The 15,575-nt window shown below is 36.5% G+C and overlaps 1 protein-coding gene across 1 annotated transcript in view; it reads right to left on the bottom strand.

Annotated features, from left to right (window-relative positions):
* PCM1 (pericentriolar material 1) overlaps window positions 1-15,575 on the bottom strand; it is an 82,775-nt gene that overhangs the window by 39,839 nt on the left and 27,361 nt on the right. The window contains exons 12-23 of the mRNA XM_054566132.1: window positions 13,582-13,783; window positions 12,274-12,447; window positions 11,397-11,554; window positions 11,045-11,277; window positions 7,681-7,835; window positions 7,406-7,535; window positions 6,266-6,406; window positions 5,449-5,639; window positions 3,885-4,085; window positions 2,140-2,359; window positions 1,893-2,038; window positions 1,228-1,418 (exon numbers count right to left, since the gene is read on the bottom strand). Of these exons, the coding sequence (XP_054422107.1) occupies window positions 1,228-1,418; window positions 1,893-2,038; window positions 2,140-2,359; window positions 3,885-4,085; window positions 5,449-5,639; window positions 6,266-6,406; window positions 7,406-7,535; window positions 7,681-7,835; window positions 11,045-11,277; window positions 11,397-11,554; window positions 12,274-12,447; window positions 13,582-13,783 (2,142 nt within the window). The remainder of the gene's footprint in view (window positions 1-1,227; window positions 1,419-1,892; window positions 2,039-2,139; window positions 2,360-3,884; window positions 4,086-5,448; window positions 5,640-6,265; window positions 6,407-7,405; window positions 7,536-7,680; window positions 7,836-11,044; window positions 11,278-11,396; window positions 11,555-12,273; window positions 12,448-13,581; window positions 13,784-15,575) is intronic.

The following is a 15,575-nucleotide window of genomic DNA, read 5'->3' as shown; positions in this document are numbered from 1 at the left end:
TCCAAACCTCTTCTCCTCCTATGTACACTCCGGCAAACCTCTTCAACTCCTCTTCCTTCATGACTTACCTCATCTAACCGGTCACCTACTCACTGAACTTACCCCACACCTCCAGGATGTCTTCTGAATTACTCCCCGCCCTTTCCCCCTGTTGCTCATGCCCTTAAGTCAAGCTTTCACTCCTTCCCTGATAGTACTGCCAACGACCTTCTATTTCCTAGTCAAGAGCTCTACTCTCAGTTCCTTCTCTCCTTCTCCCCTCAACACTACCACCAGTGTAATCTCTCTACAATATACATTTCATGCTACCTCCCTGCGCAAAACTCCTCCACGGCCCCACGTGTCCGCGTCAGGCAGTCCGCGCGGCTCTGCGTGGCACAGAGAGCCGGTGCTGCTCACCCTGCCACGGCCCCAAACGCTAGCCGGGCTGACCCGGCCTCTGAATTCCCCAGGAGAGAAAGCGTTTCACTGCTTTCTAACTCCAAGTGGACCACTTACTAGGAAGCCCTTCCCCTTACTCCCTGGAAATAAATTCTATTTATTTTTTAGCTTAAACAACCCCTTTTTGCTGGGAAAAATACATTTGCTAATGACGTCTTGCCCCAAGGTAGAACAGCTCACTCACCTCATCTGCACCCACGGCACTGCACTAGGCATTATTAACATTCTTAGCTTCTACACTGGCCTCTAAATTCCTTAAATAGTCTTACTCATCCTTGAATCCCAGTCTGGCTCATTATGTAATGTCTGGCTCATAATGCATGCAGGAAAAAAGTCTGAATAAAAGCCTAAGCTAAGTGATATTAAATGGAACCCTATACTAAGCACTCACATTTAGTTCAGCAGTTTATCTCCCTTCATGAGACATGAAGCTCCTCTAGAAGAACATTATGTTATTCAGCTTTACTCTCTCAATGTTTTATACAGTGCCCGGTGTACAGTAGCCACAGGATACGTTAATTCCCTTTCTGCTTAATAAATAGTTGTTAAATAATTCAAAGATATAAGACTTAGCAATCATTTATAATTGTTTACTTAATTCCATTAGCAACAATATCAAGCTGAGTTTTTACTATAAAGAATCAAAATAGAAAAGATTTCGTAACTTTCTTTGCAAAAACTTCATACCATTCTAAAAGAGACTGATAAATATCCATGCAATAGACAAATGATGTTCTCAAACACTTCGTATTTATTTATTTTCCCTTAAAGTTTCCAGTCACTTACCTGGTGCAAATGGTGAAAAGTGAGGAAACCCAGGCAGGTTAAACAGATTCACAGGCTGTGCTGGAAAGCTGAAAGGACAAAACAAACTGGGAGACGGAGGGTGTGATGCACTACTGCCTCTTTCCTTGCTTCCAGGTTTTTCTGGATGCTGATTTTGTTGGCGCATAAGTTCATTTAGCATTTGTTTCAACCTGTAAAAATTTAAGAAGTCGGTAATTTAAAAATCAGTTACATTACATTCAGAAAGAACCTATCTAAGAAGTGATTCAACAGCATGCGGAACAGAGCAATGGCTCTGCTAGTTGCTACAACAAATATCTGCTTGTCCTGCAGGCTTAATTCAGTAACTTAGCCTTTAGAACAAGAACTGCACTGAGTACTTTTATTAGATAGTGGGTATAACTACAAGAAACATTTTTTTCTTGTTTACAGCTTTACCGAGGTGTAAGTTAAACACCATGTAATTCACCAAATGTAAGTGTAAAGATTAACAGTATAAATTTTTAAAAACAAAAGTCCACAACATTTAAGGATTACACTTGGCAAATCACTGCTTACAAAATTCTCAGGTGACAGAGAATATTTGAGTATGTAATTTGGCCCATGCCCTTTTGCCCAGAAGATAACTTACTACAGCGTTTCACTACTTCTGAGAAACTGATTACCTCTGCACATTATTCTGTTGCCACGTTAGCTGAGTATAGCACTGGTTCAACTGGTGCATTATAAGGTGTACTTGAGGAGATGCGACATTGCTGGGCATAACACTGTAAGGACCCGTGAGAAGAGTTTGGAGCAGACAAGATAGAGCCTATAGGAAGAAAAAATTTTGTAATTTTACTGATGACTTCAGAAAAATGTGCAATGCTTTAAAAACAAGATTACAAAAATTACTTTCATAGTAAACTTTACCTGCTGGTCTTGCATCAAAGTCTGACAAATACTGACACTGAAATCAAGTTGTTTCTTCAGCTGATTAATTTGTTCTTGCCACTGTTCTTTCTCTTCTACATACGAGAGTTCTGACACCCAGCGGAGGTTTTCCTGACGTTGCATGCTGACATTTTGTTGTCTTGTCTTGGCTAATGGACGGTAATTTCCATCTGCTGAAAAAGGGCGATTGTTCTTCCACCTAACAAAAAATTTAAAACGTTAAGTTATCATGTATAATAATTTGGTTTTTAAAATCTGGCAACAAACCACCAGCCAATATTCTCTTTTTAAGTTCAAAGGACTCATAAAGCATGAAAAATAAAGGGGGTAAAGACCCTAGGTTTTTAGCTTTATACAGTTATCATTTTTTTCCAGTTTTCTTCATTTATGTTTTACACTGAAGTGTCCATATAATCCTGTATACTACAACATGAAAATATTGTATCATAAGCATTTTTCCATTCTTCATGCTTTAAGCTTAGCCACATGACATCATCAAGTGCAAGTACTTCACCATTTTTATTCACAAAACACTTTTCAGTTATAAATAACAATGTAATCCATAAGTATCTTTGTTGACAGGACTTTTTCACTGATTATAAAATTGTAAATTTTAATTTAACTCCCCAGAACAGGAGCAAAGAGCAAAGCTTATGAATTTTGATTCAGTTTAGCTGAAATGTAGCTCAGCAACACTCTTGTGGTATAATAAAAAATATATTTGGAAAGGTGAAGGGATTAAGCAAAAACAAACACACCTCTTAGACACGGACAACAGTGCAATAATTAGCAGAGGAGAAGAGGGGTGGGGGGAGGTAGAAGAGGGTATGGCGGGGGATAAACGGTGATGGAAGGAGACCTGACTTGATGGTGAGAACACAATATACAGATGATGTAGTTATAGAATTGTACACCTGAAACCTATGTAATTTTATGAACCAATGTCACCCCAATCAATTTTAAAAATATGTACATGTGTCTGTGTGTGTGTATGTGGTCTTTGTCCCAGATTTCCACCCAAGCCCTTGGGCCTCTGGGCATCTCCAGAGTATCTTCTGTTATTCACAAAGAGCCCCTTTCAACCACATCTAAGTTTATGCTAATGACTCTTGGCAGGTTGCTGCATGGTGGGAGCTGGTCATCAGGAAAATCAGCCTGGTAACTAGAGGAGTTGGAGCTTTCAGCCCCATTCCCCAAAATCCAGGGATGTTAGAGAAGGGGTCTGAGATTCAGCTGAATCGCCTATGGCTGATGATTTAATCAGCTGTGCCTGAGTGACAAAGCCTCCATAAGGCAGTGGAAGCATCTGGGTTGGCGAACGCACTGGGGTGAAGGGCCGCTGCTCCCAGAGAGGGCACGGAAGCTCTGCAGCCCTAACCCCCAAACCCTGCCCTACGCATCGCTTCCATCCAGCTATTCCTGATGTTGTATGTTTTATAATAAACCAGTAAATGTGAGCATTTTCCTGAGTTGTGAGTTGTTTGAGCAAACTACTGAAAGTGGCTTATGGGAACCCCCAAATCACTAGCCACATCAGACAGAAGTGCGGATTCGCTGAGGACTTGGGACTTAGGCCCGGCATCTGAAGTGACAGCAGTCTTGTGGGCCTGAGCCCCGGAAGGCACAGCAGAACACCCCGGTGGTTCTGGGGGTCAGACACCGATTGGTGTCAGAGAGCCTGAGGCTCTCCAAATCAAGCAAAAAGTTAAGACAGTGACACTAACCTATTTTTAGTTTCCTTTACATTGTAAGAGTTATGATTCATGCTGTTAGGAGGATACACAGAAAAGTTATCATTGGAGCTGGAATCTTGTTCTTCTTCTTCCTCTTCATCTGTCCGAACAACTCCTTCAGAAAGGTAACCATCTTCATCTCCTTCTTCATCCAGCGCGCACTGGGCAGAACCACCCCAAGTTGCCATTGTTCTAGAGATTGAGACAAAAACCAAGAGGTCATTCTGGAAATGAGCCAAACACTGTATCACCCACTATATGTCAGACATTGTACCAAGTATGTATGTGTACGCATATGGATATGGGTATATATAAAATTTCACTTGATCTTTAAAAAACTTTTTTTCTTTTTTTTAGAGAGAGAGAGAGGAAGGAAGGGAAAGAGAGAGAAAAAGAAACAGCGATTTGTTGTTTCACTTATTTATGCGCTCATTGGTTGAGCCTTCTATTTTGCCCTGACCAGGGATCGAATCTGCAACCTTGGCATATTTGGATGACACTCCCCACTGCTACTTTATAAAATATATTTGCTCTGCCTTCACAAAACAATTCTAGAAATAAAATAATCATATCCTCAGGAACTATTTTCTTACACTAAACCACTCCTCAACTTTCCTTTCCTCGAGTAACAATTTTCTAGATCAGAGCTACCCAACAGCACTTTCTGCAATAGTCATCTATTTCTGTGCTGCCCAACAAATTAGTCACTGGGTACATAAGACCAGAGAGCACTTAAAGTATGGCTAGTGTGACTCAGAAAATAAATCCTAACTTTATTTAATTTTAACTTAGTTAACTGTTGTCTAGTGATACGCTAGATGCTTATCAAAACTATGTAAAGAACTCAAAGTATAAATGTGTGGTGGTCAAAACAGAATAAAATACTGCAGCTATAGTCTCATCACTAAATATACATATCGGGACTCCAAGAATAGGATTGGTTTTTCTAAGAAGAGTGAGGCCTGGTGCAATGTACCAGAAATGCCATCTGAAAATATCAAAATGTAAAGCCACAACAAATTTGGATTTCAAGATTTTAGATATGAATACTACTATATAGATAAACAACTGATCACAGATAACCAAGTCTTTTAGAAATATTCTTGATATGAAAATTTCAAACTTAAATTCTACAAATTAACTGTCTTATATAATAAAATGTTTTAAGATCCTTAGAAACCTTACAAACAGCAGACACTCAATTTAAGTAACAAAGTACTTATTTCTGGCCTAATGGAACAGCACTACAAATTATCAAAAATTTTCTTTTCATGAACTTAGAATGAATAAAATGAGGGTCATATAATCAAAATCTATGTCACCATTTGACCAAGTGTCTGAGTAATTAAAAAAAAAAAAAAAGAGAAAGATGATGCTATGAGAAGTCTGAACAGAAATTAGCTCAATTTAGTGAAACTGGGTCACAAAGGTGATGTTTAAATAACACCCTCAATGACACAGATTTGTGCTGTGATGAAGAAGGGAAACAAGGCTGCCTATCCTGCATGCCTCAGGTAGGCGATGCTAAAAAAAACTGCTGCTACAACTCGCTTACTTTTCTGTCCTGCTTTGCTGAGGAGTACACAGGTTCTCGGACCCGTCACTTCTCAGGGAGGCAGCCACTGGAGATGTCGCTTCAGCCAGACCTTGCCTCCTCTGATGTTCGGCCATCAGAGCTTCGAGCTGCTTTCTCCTCTGCCGCAGCTCCTCCCTTAAAATTTCATGTCTTCGCATCTCTGACCACAGCTATTAATTAAAAAATTAGAGCCAAGTTAGTGTAAATATTTGGATTTGTCTTCCCCTTAAAGAACAATCAGCTAGTACTCTCGTCGATATCAACAAATATTTCTAATCTCATTCTATCCTTTTTATACTGTGATATCCATGAAGGTTAAAATATTTTAATGATGAACAAGAAAGTATAAGGCAATCATTAATTCTTAATGAAAACGAGTAGCACCCAAACATCAACTATTTAGAGAAAGTTATGATGTCTTCTACAAATCACATGCAAATAAAATAAAATACCAAAGGGTAGGCCTTTTTAACTGAAATGATTACTATTTCCTGCAACTATCCTTTACATATAATTCTGCCAAATATTTGCTAATAAAGGTAAAGACTATTTTGAAGAGATCCCAACTTAACCACTTTTTGGAAAAAAGTATTTCTATCCCCAACTAAAAGACATGAATCAGGCAACACTGACTCACCCGGGTGATCACTTCGTAAGATATACAAATGTTCAATAAACTATGTTGTACACTTGAAACTAACATAATATTGTATGTCTGTAATATAATCAACTGTAATAAATTTTAAAACAAGATGTGGCTTAAGACTCAAGAATAACAGGGTGCAATATACAATACCTCATTATCTACTACTGAAGAAACTTCAGGCTCAAAAACAGATTTGCTTGTATTGGTTTCATTTTCATTAACAGTTGGGGTTGAAGTGACAGCTGGCATATATTTTTTTGTGGGACAATTACTCGCACTAGTAGCTGACAGCTTAAAAAAAAGGATTAGTAAAAATTATAAGGAATTAAAGCACTTATGTTAATTTCATAAAAAGTTATTTTACTACTCTTCTAGGGTTCTAGTAACATATTTTGTTATTACCAGACCTCAACTGCTACTATGATTCAAAGAAAATCCGACAAAACAAAGATGAAAACACAGGCTAAAGTTGATTAGTAACCAACCTTCAGAAACAAGAGACAGGAAGAATAAACTGTTACTATGTAAAATTTCACATACTCAACCTAACTTAGGTATTTATTCCTTTGGACATTGTTTAGATTGGGGACAAGGAAAAAAGGATTAGATACAATAGAAAAGGTAAGAACCTAGAAAGTAAACAGCTGTATTAGAAATATTATTTGATGTGTTTCCCTTTCTTTGAAAATAAAACCTGACTGAAGAATAAATCTAATGAATAAATTTTAGGGGAGGAAAAACAATTTCGAAAAGAATTGCTATTCCCTTCCCTGATAAACCCTACTCCTGATTATCTGATAGAGTCAAAGATCGTTCATTCTCTACCCGTCTTAAAGACCTATGCGTAAGGTACTATTACTATACAAAGGTATGTAAAGTTAGTATTCAAATTACAAATAAAACATTTTAATTAATTTACTTAGCCAACTCATGATGGCTTAAGAGCTTTTTAATATAATTTTAGGCCAGTAAAAGATAGAAATACTAGTGCCTGAACTACAAAGCTGAAACCAGAATATTTTAATAGTTATAATCGTGTTCTGAATCTACCGCCAGCTAACCCAGCAAGTGAAAGAATGGAAATAATGAGTCAATTACCACATGGCATCTTTCACAGCGTAAATGTCTATCTCTAGCCCATTTCATTAGTCCACCCATGTCATTGATCATAAAATTAACAGATAAAAATATCTATTATTATACCAGTACTAGAAAGGATATTTTTAACTGGCATTGAATTTTAAGACATCTTTTTTCAGAAAAATGGTAAGAAAGAAATTTCCTAATTACCTGTAGGTCAGGACATGCCTTTTGCAATGCTTGAATTTTCTCTTGAATCTTAATCAGTTTCTTTCTTTCTTCCTGCAACTGTTTGAGCTCTCTCTGTTGCTGCTGTAGTTTAGCCTCATAAAATTTCTCTCTATAATTAAATTGACATTAAATTTGTGGACTCCAGTACATCTGATGATAGCATTAAGCATGAGGTAATACAGTACATCTAGCCAAGTACTTTCTCTATAAAGACACTACATTTTTATGAAATGAAGCCTATAAGCTTAACATACCTTGCCTTTTCATTTACTCCAGCGTCTTTCTGTGTTTTATTGGCATTTCCTCTAGTGTTATTCGCATTCTGTTTAGTGTCTTCTTCTGCTGGGTAGAAATCATCCAAATTTGAAGTACTGGCAGAGACAGCTCCTTGATCTGTTGCATCATCATCCTAAAATCACATCATGGTATTAAAATAATCTTAATATATGCAATTCATACCTTAATAAATATCACTAGTCTGTCAAAGTTACAGAAAAATTAGAGTAGAGAAAGTATAAATTTTTAGAGAACACTGACGTTTATCTTCTACCAATGGCAATAAATGAAACTAAATGTTGAAACTAAAAATCGTACACTTAAAATTTAAGCTGCCTACTTTCCAGTAATGACAAATATTAAGTTGCTTTTTCTTATCTTGACCAGGTACTGAGCTATCAAATTAAAAAGACATGAAGATAAAAAATACACTACTGGAGCTGGGAACTCAATATTAGATAATGTTTTTTGAGATTTAACTTTTACATGAACAATTTCAAATAGTCAATGTCTATTATCATTTGCTTACTTAAAATTTTCCATTTCCCCACTGTCTTTAGTTTGCCAAACAAATGCCAATGGCTCAAGATACAAAAACTAGTAAGAATATACCACTTCAAATCTGCAATAACTACTGGAAATACAACTAAAATTCTTACCTTCCTAACAGTAGATCCACATTCTTTATTGAAATCAATGTAGTTATTAAAAGAGGAGGTTTAGGGTGAACTACTTTATTTTCTTAGTCTTTAACTCTATGTATTTTATATTTAGTCATGCTTTCTCTTAAGTTCTCAACTAAAACTTTAACCTTTGGAAATCATTCTAATAAAACCTTGAAGAATAGGCAATAACTTAGTTACGAAACCATCTATCTAATCAATTTTAAATTTGTAGTGTTTTTCTGGTCTTTACAATCTAAAAACCTAATTCATTATTAGTATGGAAGGAAAGATCAGAAAGTGAGTTGGGACTCAGGAAAATAAAGAAGTTAAATCTTGAGGTATTTTCATATAATGTAAAGTAGAAATATTAAAGTATGAGAAAAGATACAAAACACCGCATAATGCTTCAGATGGTAGTATGAAAATGCATGAACAACTGAAATGATAGAGCTCCAACACTAAAACATAGTAACTGACCAAAAAATTATTGTATTCTAAGACACATAAGGTTTCATAAGGGCCATGTAAGTTGTCCAAGCTAATCTAATCAACAAGAGTAATAAACGTTTTTATCTGATCACAACTATATAACTGTTTAGACTGCCTCCTGAGTCTCTTGGGAAAGAGAATATAAGAAAAATATAAGAACACAAAGATTACCCTTAATAAAATAAGTAAAACGCATCCAATATTTTTTTATAGCTCTCTTTCAAAGGCTTAAAAAATTTTTTTTTTATTTATTGATTTTAGAGGGAGGAAAGAAAGCGGGGAGGGGTGGGGGCGGGCGGAGAGAAACATTGATTTCTTGTTCCACTTACTGATGTATTCATTGGTTGATTCTTGTGCGTGCCCTGACTGGGGACTGAACCTGCAACCCTGGCGTGTCAGGACAATGCTACAACTAACTGAGCTACCTGGCCAGTGCTCAATAACTCTCCTTCAGAAGAGACCTCTTAGTCCCTCTGGGTTGCAGTTCACTCATTTCTCATATACATATTTTAGGTCTTAGAAACTCCCTAAAGCAAAACATCTCCATTCAATATAATCCTGAAATTAAGCTGATTCACCTATAGGCCACCAAGTTATTTATCATTTCTAATCTATTATTCCCACTCTGGGTAGTACATCTGAAGAAAGGAACCTTAAAAAACAAGTAGAAAGTAATTAACAAGTACAGTATTCAAGATAGCACAACCTATTACTCTACTTGCTTTAGCAGCTGTTTTAATTTTTTCAAATGGTAATAATCAAAGTTTGAAAAGTAACAAAGACATTTAGAAAAGTCTTCTTTCCATTCCTTTCCCCCAAATGACTCCAATCTCCATAGGTAACCAGTACTATCAGTTTATATATCCTACAGAAATAATTTGAATACATAAGCAAAAATATTTATGCGTATATACACACACCTATATGTGTTTGTATACATGTGTTTATACAAAAGCCGTTCTTATACATATAGTAGAGAAAACTTGGAAAAACCCAGAAATCAATTTCAGTGATGGTTAAAGAAGCTCTAATGCAATCAAAGATAATGGGACAATGGACTCATACGCCACTGCTTGGATACCATTTAGTACAGTCATTCTGAAGAGCAGGGAAGCAGTGTCCATTGACGTTAAAATGTGCATAAACTCGAGCATAGCAATTCCCTTCCTCATAACTGCTCTTGAAAAACACAAACGCACCAGGAGGGTTGTGCAAAAATGTTCATGGAAACATTCCAAGTAGTGAAAAGTTGGAAACAACAAAAGTATGTATCGGTAAGGTGTCAGATTAACTAAATTAAGGTCTGTTGATACTACAGAAAACTATGCAAGACTTGTATTTAATATATACACACAAATGCATACATATTTATATTTTATATTATTATCTATATAATATTTCATAATTACTTACCTACAATTATATAGAACTATATATATGATGAAATGAAAAGTTCTCCACACATTGTGGAGTAGGGGAAAAAAGTAAGCTGTAAAATAATACTTACATGTGGAATCTAAAAAACAAAACAAACAAACAAAATGGGAACAAACAGATAGTCACCAGATGGGAGGGGAGGTTGGAGTCATGGATAAAAACGTGAAAGGAATTATGAAGTGCAGATCGGCAGATACAAAAGTAGTCATGGGGATATAAATAAAGTATAGCATAGGGAATATGGATAAGTAATACTGTAATAATTACATTATGGTGTTAGATGTGTACTAGACTTATCAAGGGGATCACTTCATAAAATATGTAAATGTCGAATCACTATGTTGTACATTTGAAACTAACATGTATATCCACTGTAACTGAAAAATTTTAAAAATAAAATAAAGACTGGGGTCTCTAGCACAAAACAAACCTGTTTTTGTAATAAAGTTACACTGGAACATGGCCATGCTCATTTGTTTATTTATCACCTGTGGCTGCTTGGAGTAGTAGCTGTGTCAGAGCCTGTATGGCCCACAAAGCCAAAAATATTTACTAACTCGCCCTTCATAACAAAGTCTGCTCATCTCTGATATATGGCACGTAAAGTTCTAAGCACGTAAACCTACCATACAGCACGAACTCAATACATAAACATGTACTAGTATAATTTACCAATATAATTATCAAAATACATAAATTTTGTAAGACTGTTCTAGTTAACAGTTTTTTTAAAAAAGCAAGCAGTACTTGCCTGTACCATAGCAACAAGATCTTGTAACTGCCTAAGCTTCTGTTTTGCAACCATAAGTCTACTGATCTTCTGTTCAAATTCAGCATCTTCTGGAGCCTCATCAACCACACTGCTCCTATGACTAGATAATGAAGCTCCACTGGCTCCTTCATCTTCTGCTTCATCTTCCTCTTCATCATCTTCACCTTGTGCAACATGAATCCCCTGTTCTCCTTCTCTATTATATCGACAATCTGCTAAAAACAGAGATCATTGAAACCCATAATTTAATAAAGTTAAGAGTACCAATGAAAGAAAATCCACTTCCCAAGAACAACATGGCAATAATTTCTGGGAACAGAGTTAGTCATACCTAAAGAAGGAGGCATGTTTAAAGCTCTTATGTTGGCGGCAGATCTGTTGTTAATCTCACAATTAGAATTAACTGATCTTCCATCTCTATTATTAGAAACACACTGTGCGTTAGAAATACTATTTACTTCATTCCTGGTGGCAGCTACTTGTGGATTCCTAAAATAAAGAAAACAGCTTAAAGTTATTTAAGGTAAAAATAAAAACAATACTAATAAAAGGTTTAGAACTGCTGATAAAATAATTCCAAACTACAAACATCATTGGTTATTTCCCCATTTAAATCCATGCTGTGAATAACTGGCTTGCTTTTCATTACCTTCTGCTATTTGGAAATTTAAGAAAACATCAATCAAAATTATACCTAAAAGTAAAGAGGTAGGAAAATGCTAAATTAGATACTTCTTACGATTTACTTGGATTTGATCTAACAAACGGCAAATTTAAACTATTCAATACGCTACTCAACACTTCCCTGGTTTTTTTTTTTTAATTTATTTTGAGAGAAGGGAAGACAGGGAGAAAGAGAGGGAGAGAAACATTGATGTGCAAGAGACACATCAATGGGTTGCCTCTCGCATGTCCCCAACTGGGGACATGGCTTGCAACCCTGGCATGTGCCCTGATTGGGAATTGAACCATCAACCTTTTGGTTCAGAGACCGGCACTCAATTCAGTGAGCCAAGCCAGCCAGGGCTTTTTTTTTTTTTTTTTTTTTTAATGCAGGGCATTAATATTACACTGACCAAAATAGCAGACTAACAGGAGAAAAGTTTAAACAGAAGACAAACAACATTCAACTAAGGTTTTTTGGTTCCATATTAAAAGTATCATGTTAAGATAAATGTTCAAAAAACAAACTTAAACAATGTTCTTACAGAATGTTAGTAACAGGTTCAGAATTTTCATGCTCAGAATCATATTCTGACTCTTCAGTTTCTTCATCTTTCGTGTTTTCATTTACAGCATCTGTCATCATATCTGAGGTTTGTTCATAATAATGAACTAATTCTCTTAGTTCATTCAATCTCTTTCGAACTTCATTTAACTTCCTGTAAACAGCAAAGTAAAGCATGCATTATTTTAATAGTATCAGCTAGCAAAAGCAAAATTTCAGCCTAGTCAAATATCCAGGGGATACAAGTAAAGAATTTCGAGTACCACTTACTCAAAATCTCATCACTTTGTATTTTTTTCATGTTGTGTTAGGGACAAAAGAATAAGAGAAAGTTCCAAGTGTTCACTCTGAGCAGGTATCGATGTTAACAGCTTAAAACTCAATGTCAAAAATATCCCTATATTTCTTAATACATATCAGAAATGAGAAGTACAAAATACTCAATTTGAATAGGGGCTCTCAAACAAATCAGATTATGTAGGCATTATTGAGCATTTGTAGATGGTCCCTGATTTGTCTATAACATAACAGAGATCTATAAATTTATAATATGTTTTGACAAGTTATAAACTTGTCAAAAATGACAAGTTTAAGTTTTTATTAAGTGCCAGGAGGTACGCCACTGTTTTTTAATCCTTGTAACACCTCTGTGGCCGTGGCTGATGCGGCTCAGCAGACTGAGTGCCAGCCTGCGGACCTAGGGGTTGCCAGTTCTCCCAGTCAGGGCACATGCCTGGGTTGCAGGCCAGGTCCCCAGTGGGCGGGCGCTGAAGGGGCAACCGCACAGTGATGTTTCTCCCCTTCTCTTCCTACCTCCCTTCCTCTCTAAAAATAAATAAATAAAATCTTTAAAAAAAAAAAACCAAACAAACCACCACCAAAAACCTCTGTGAAATGGTGTATTATTATCCCCATTTTACAGATGGAGAAACAAAGGCTAAATGAGAGTAAGTTATTCGTTCATGGTCACACCGCTTGAAAGATACAATTTATAATTTGAGCTATCTGACTCTGAAGCCTGGATTCTAAAACCATTTGATTAAAGAAATCTTTGAACTGCAGTCCTGCTCTTTCTAATCCTCTATTTGGAAAGGGGAATACGTCAGCTCACAGAAATTACCTGTGTTACAATGTCACATCCCCCCTGGACAGCCTAAAGACTGCACATGCAACACACAGACACACTTCTACTACCGTTATCGTTTAAGAAAGTTTATCATATTAACCCAGAATGCATCCCCATTATTCAATTCTAATCTAGTTAGCAGTATTTAAAAAAGTGTTTTACTGGAGTTTTTCTGTTGGATTTAGATGGCCTTCATTTTCACTCTCATTCTGAGAAGCCAGGGGAGCCGCAGGGTGAGGAAGCGCCGGCGCGAGGCTACTGGGCTCTCCGTTGGTGACTGGCGCTAAGCACACAGCAGCCGCTGGGGCTGCGGGTGTACCTCTTTGATCCACGCTCCTTTGTGGAGAGGCTGATGAAGGCACAACTATAAAAGAAAAAATAAAGTTACCAAAAACAAATATGATATCAAACGACACAGTCGGTTTGAATGTAGGAAAATAAAAAGTAAAAATCACTGACATGTTAAATTCTGCATAAATTTTAGAAACGTACGGATTTAACATCCAGATACTTACTAACATGTCCCTCAACCAAACATAGTTAAAACAGAAATACAGCCGAGACAAAAATTGACAAGAACTATGCTATTGTACCTTTAAAAATAACTAGAGTACTCCCTGTTAAAGCCCTTGATAAACCTGGTTCTAGGTTAAGTTAAACAAAGCCACTGTGCATGGTGTGCGGTACACCATCTACAAATCTTTACAGGGCAGCCCTAGCATAGTAGGTCCCTAAGAGAGTTCCAAGTCCACAGCTCAGAGGAAATCATATCTGGTCTCCAAGGAGAAACTTTCCTTGTTCCAAGAGATAAAGCAAAATTGTTAAAGTGACCATGGTACATCCATACCATGAAATACTGCTTGGCAATAAAGTTTTCTATTTAATGATGCCTAATCCTCTGCAGTCCTTGAACGACATTTCAGTTACTTTTCTGTTCACACAGACCAAAGAATATCTTATGCCTTCAAAGACAATATATAAAGATTAAGAATTTTTGCACTTCACTATCTCCTATCATTCTAAAACTATTACGATTTATCTCTTTCTCAGAGCAACACCATCATTATCTGTTCCTTATATTATCAACTGCTATAGCTAGTTTCCAGAGGTCTCTTCACTCTATTCCTGAACTATTCCTTTTGCTGCTACTTTCCACACAGTTTTCCAGCGGGAGGAAAATGATTTTTTGGCATCATCAGTAGGCAGAGTGCTACTTTATTTATGTGACTAAAACTGATCACAAGGCCTTGGATGCAACTGTCACATATTAAGGTTTTCTTAATTGTGTTAACCCATTTCAGAAGGAGTAGCATTTTTTTTTCAGTTGGTCAACACTCTAGAGGAGCAGACCAGCAGGAGTCAGGGGAAAGAAAGGAGTATGTCTCAGGGTAGAAATTGTAAGGTTCTTTTGGAGGGGGCAGAGAAGTAGAAGATGGGCGAAGAAAAAACAAAAAGAGCATATACTCCAGAAATGATTCCATCCCTTGTTTTTTCTTTAACAAAAGAACAGTTGAAATGGCAAGGACTAACGCCCAGTTGGGGGCGACCCTACCGACTGCAACGGCCAATGCTGAGGCTCCTACTGCTGACTGGGTGAAAGACAGGGACCAGGTCTGAGAAGGTGTGAGGACAGGAAGTGAGAACTAGTAGCTAGATCTTAATTAGAAAGAAGCAAAAAGAACACGTGCAGAGCAGAAAAGAGTTTCCATATCATAACAAGGACAATTACTGACTTTCCTATTCCCATATGAGGTGACTATTTATATACTTTTTAAAAGATGTAAGTTATGGAATTTCTGCACGAAACCATATGTACTATATAAAAGTTTTTTCAATCTTTATTTTTTGTCTAAATGCTTTCAGTTTTTAAATAAAAGTATTAATTTGCATAAGTTTTTCTTTGAGGGAAAATTTTGAATATGTTAAAAAATACAGCACTATAATGTCTAATTACCTTCTCTTCTACTTTTCCCTTATTTAAATCCTACCAATTTTTAAGGCCTAACTTTATCCTTTCCCTTTTCTAAATTATAGAACAGATCTTCCATCTATTTGGCTTTTATCATACACTGCCTTGTTACCGAAAAGCTTTTCATATGTAAGTTCCATCTTCCCACAAAAACTATCATTTTCTTCAGGAACTATGTGTTCAGTCA

Source organism: Pteronotus mesoamericanus, unplaced genomic scaffold (assembly GCF_021234165.1).
Source record: "Pteronotus mesoamericanus isolate MK-2021 breed Mesoamerican mustached bat unplaced genomic scaffold, CSHL_Meso_final contig_169, whole genome shotgun sequence".
Taxonomy (NCBI): Eukaryota; Metazoa; Chordata; class Mammalia; order Chiroptera; family Mormoopidae; genus Pteronotus; species Pteronotus mesoamericanus.
The sequence above is the reverse complement of the archived record's forward strand: the minus strand, read 5'-3'. Positions and strand labels throughout refer to the sequence as shown.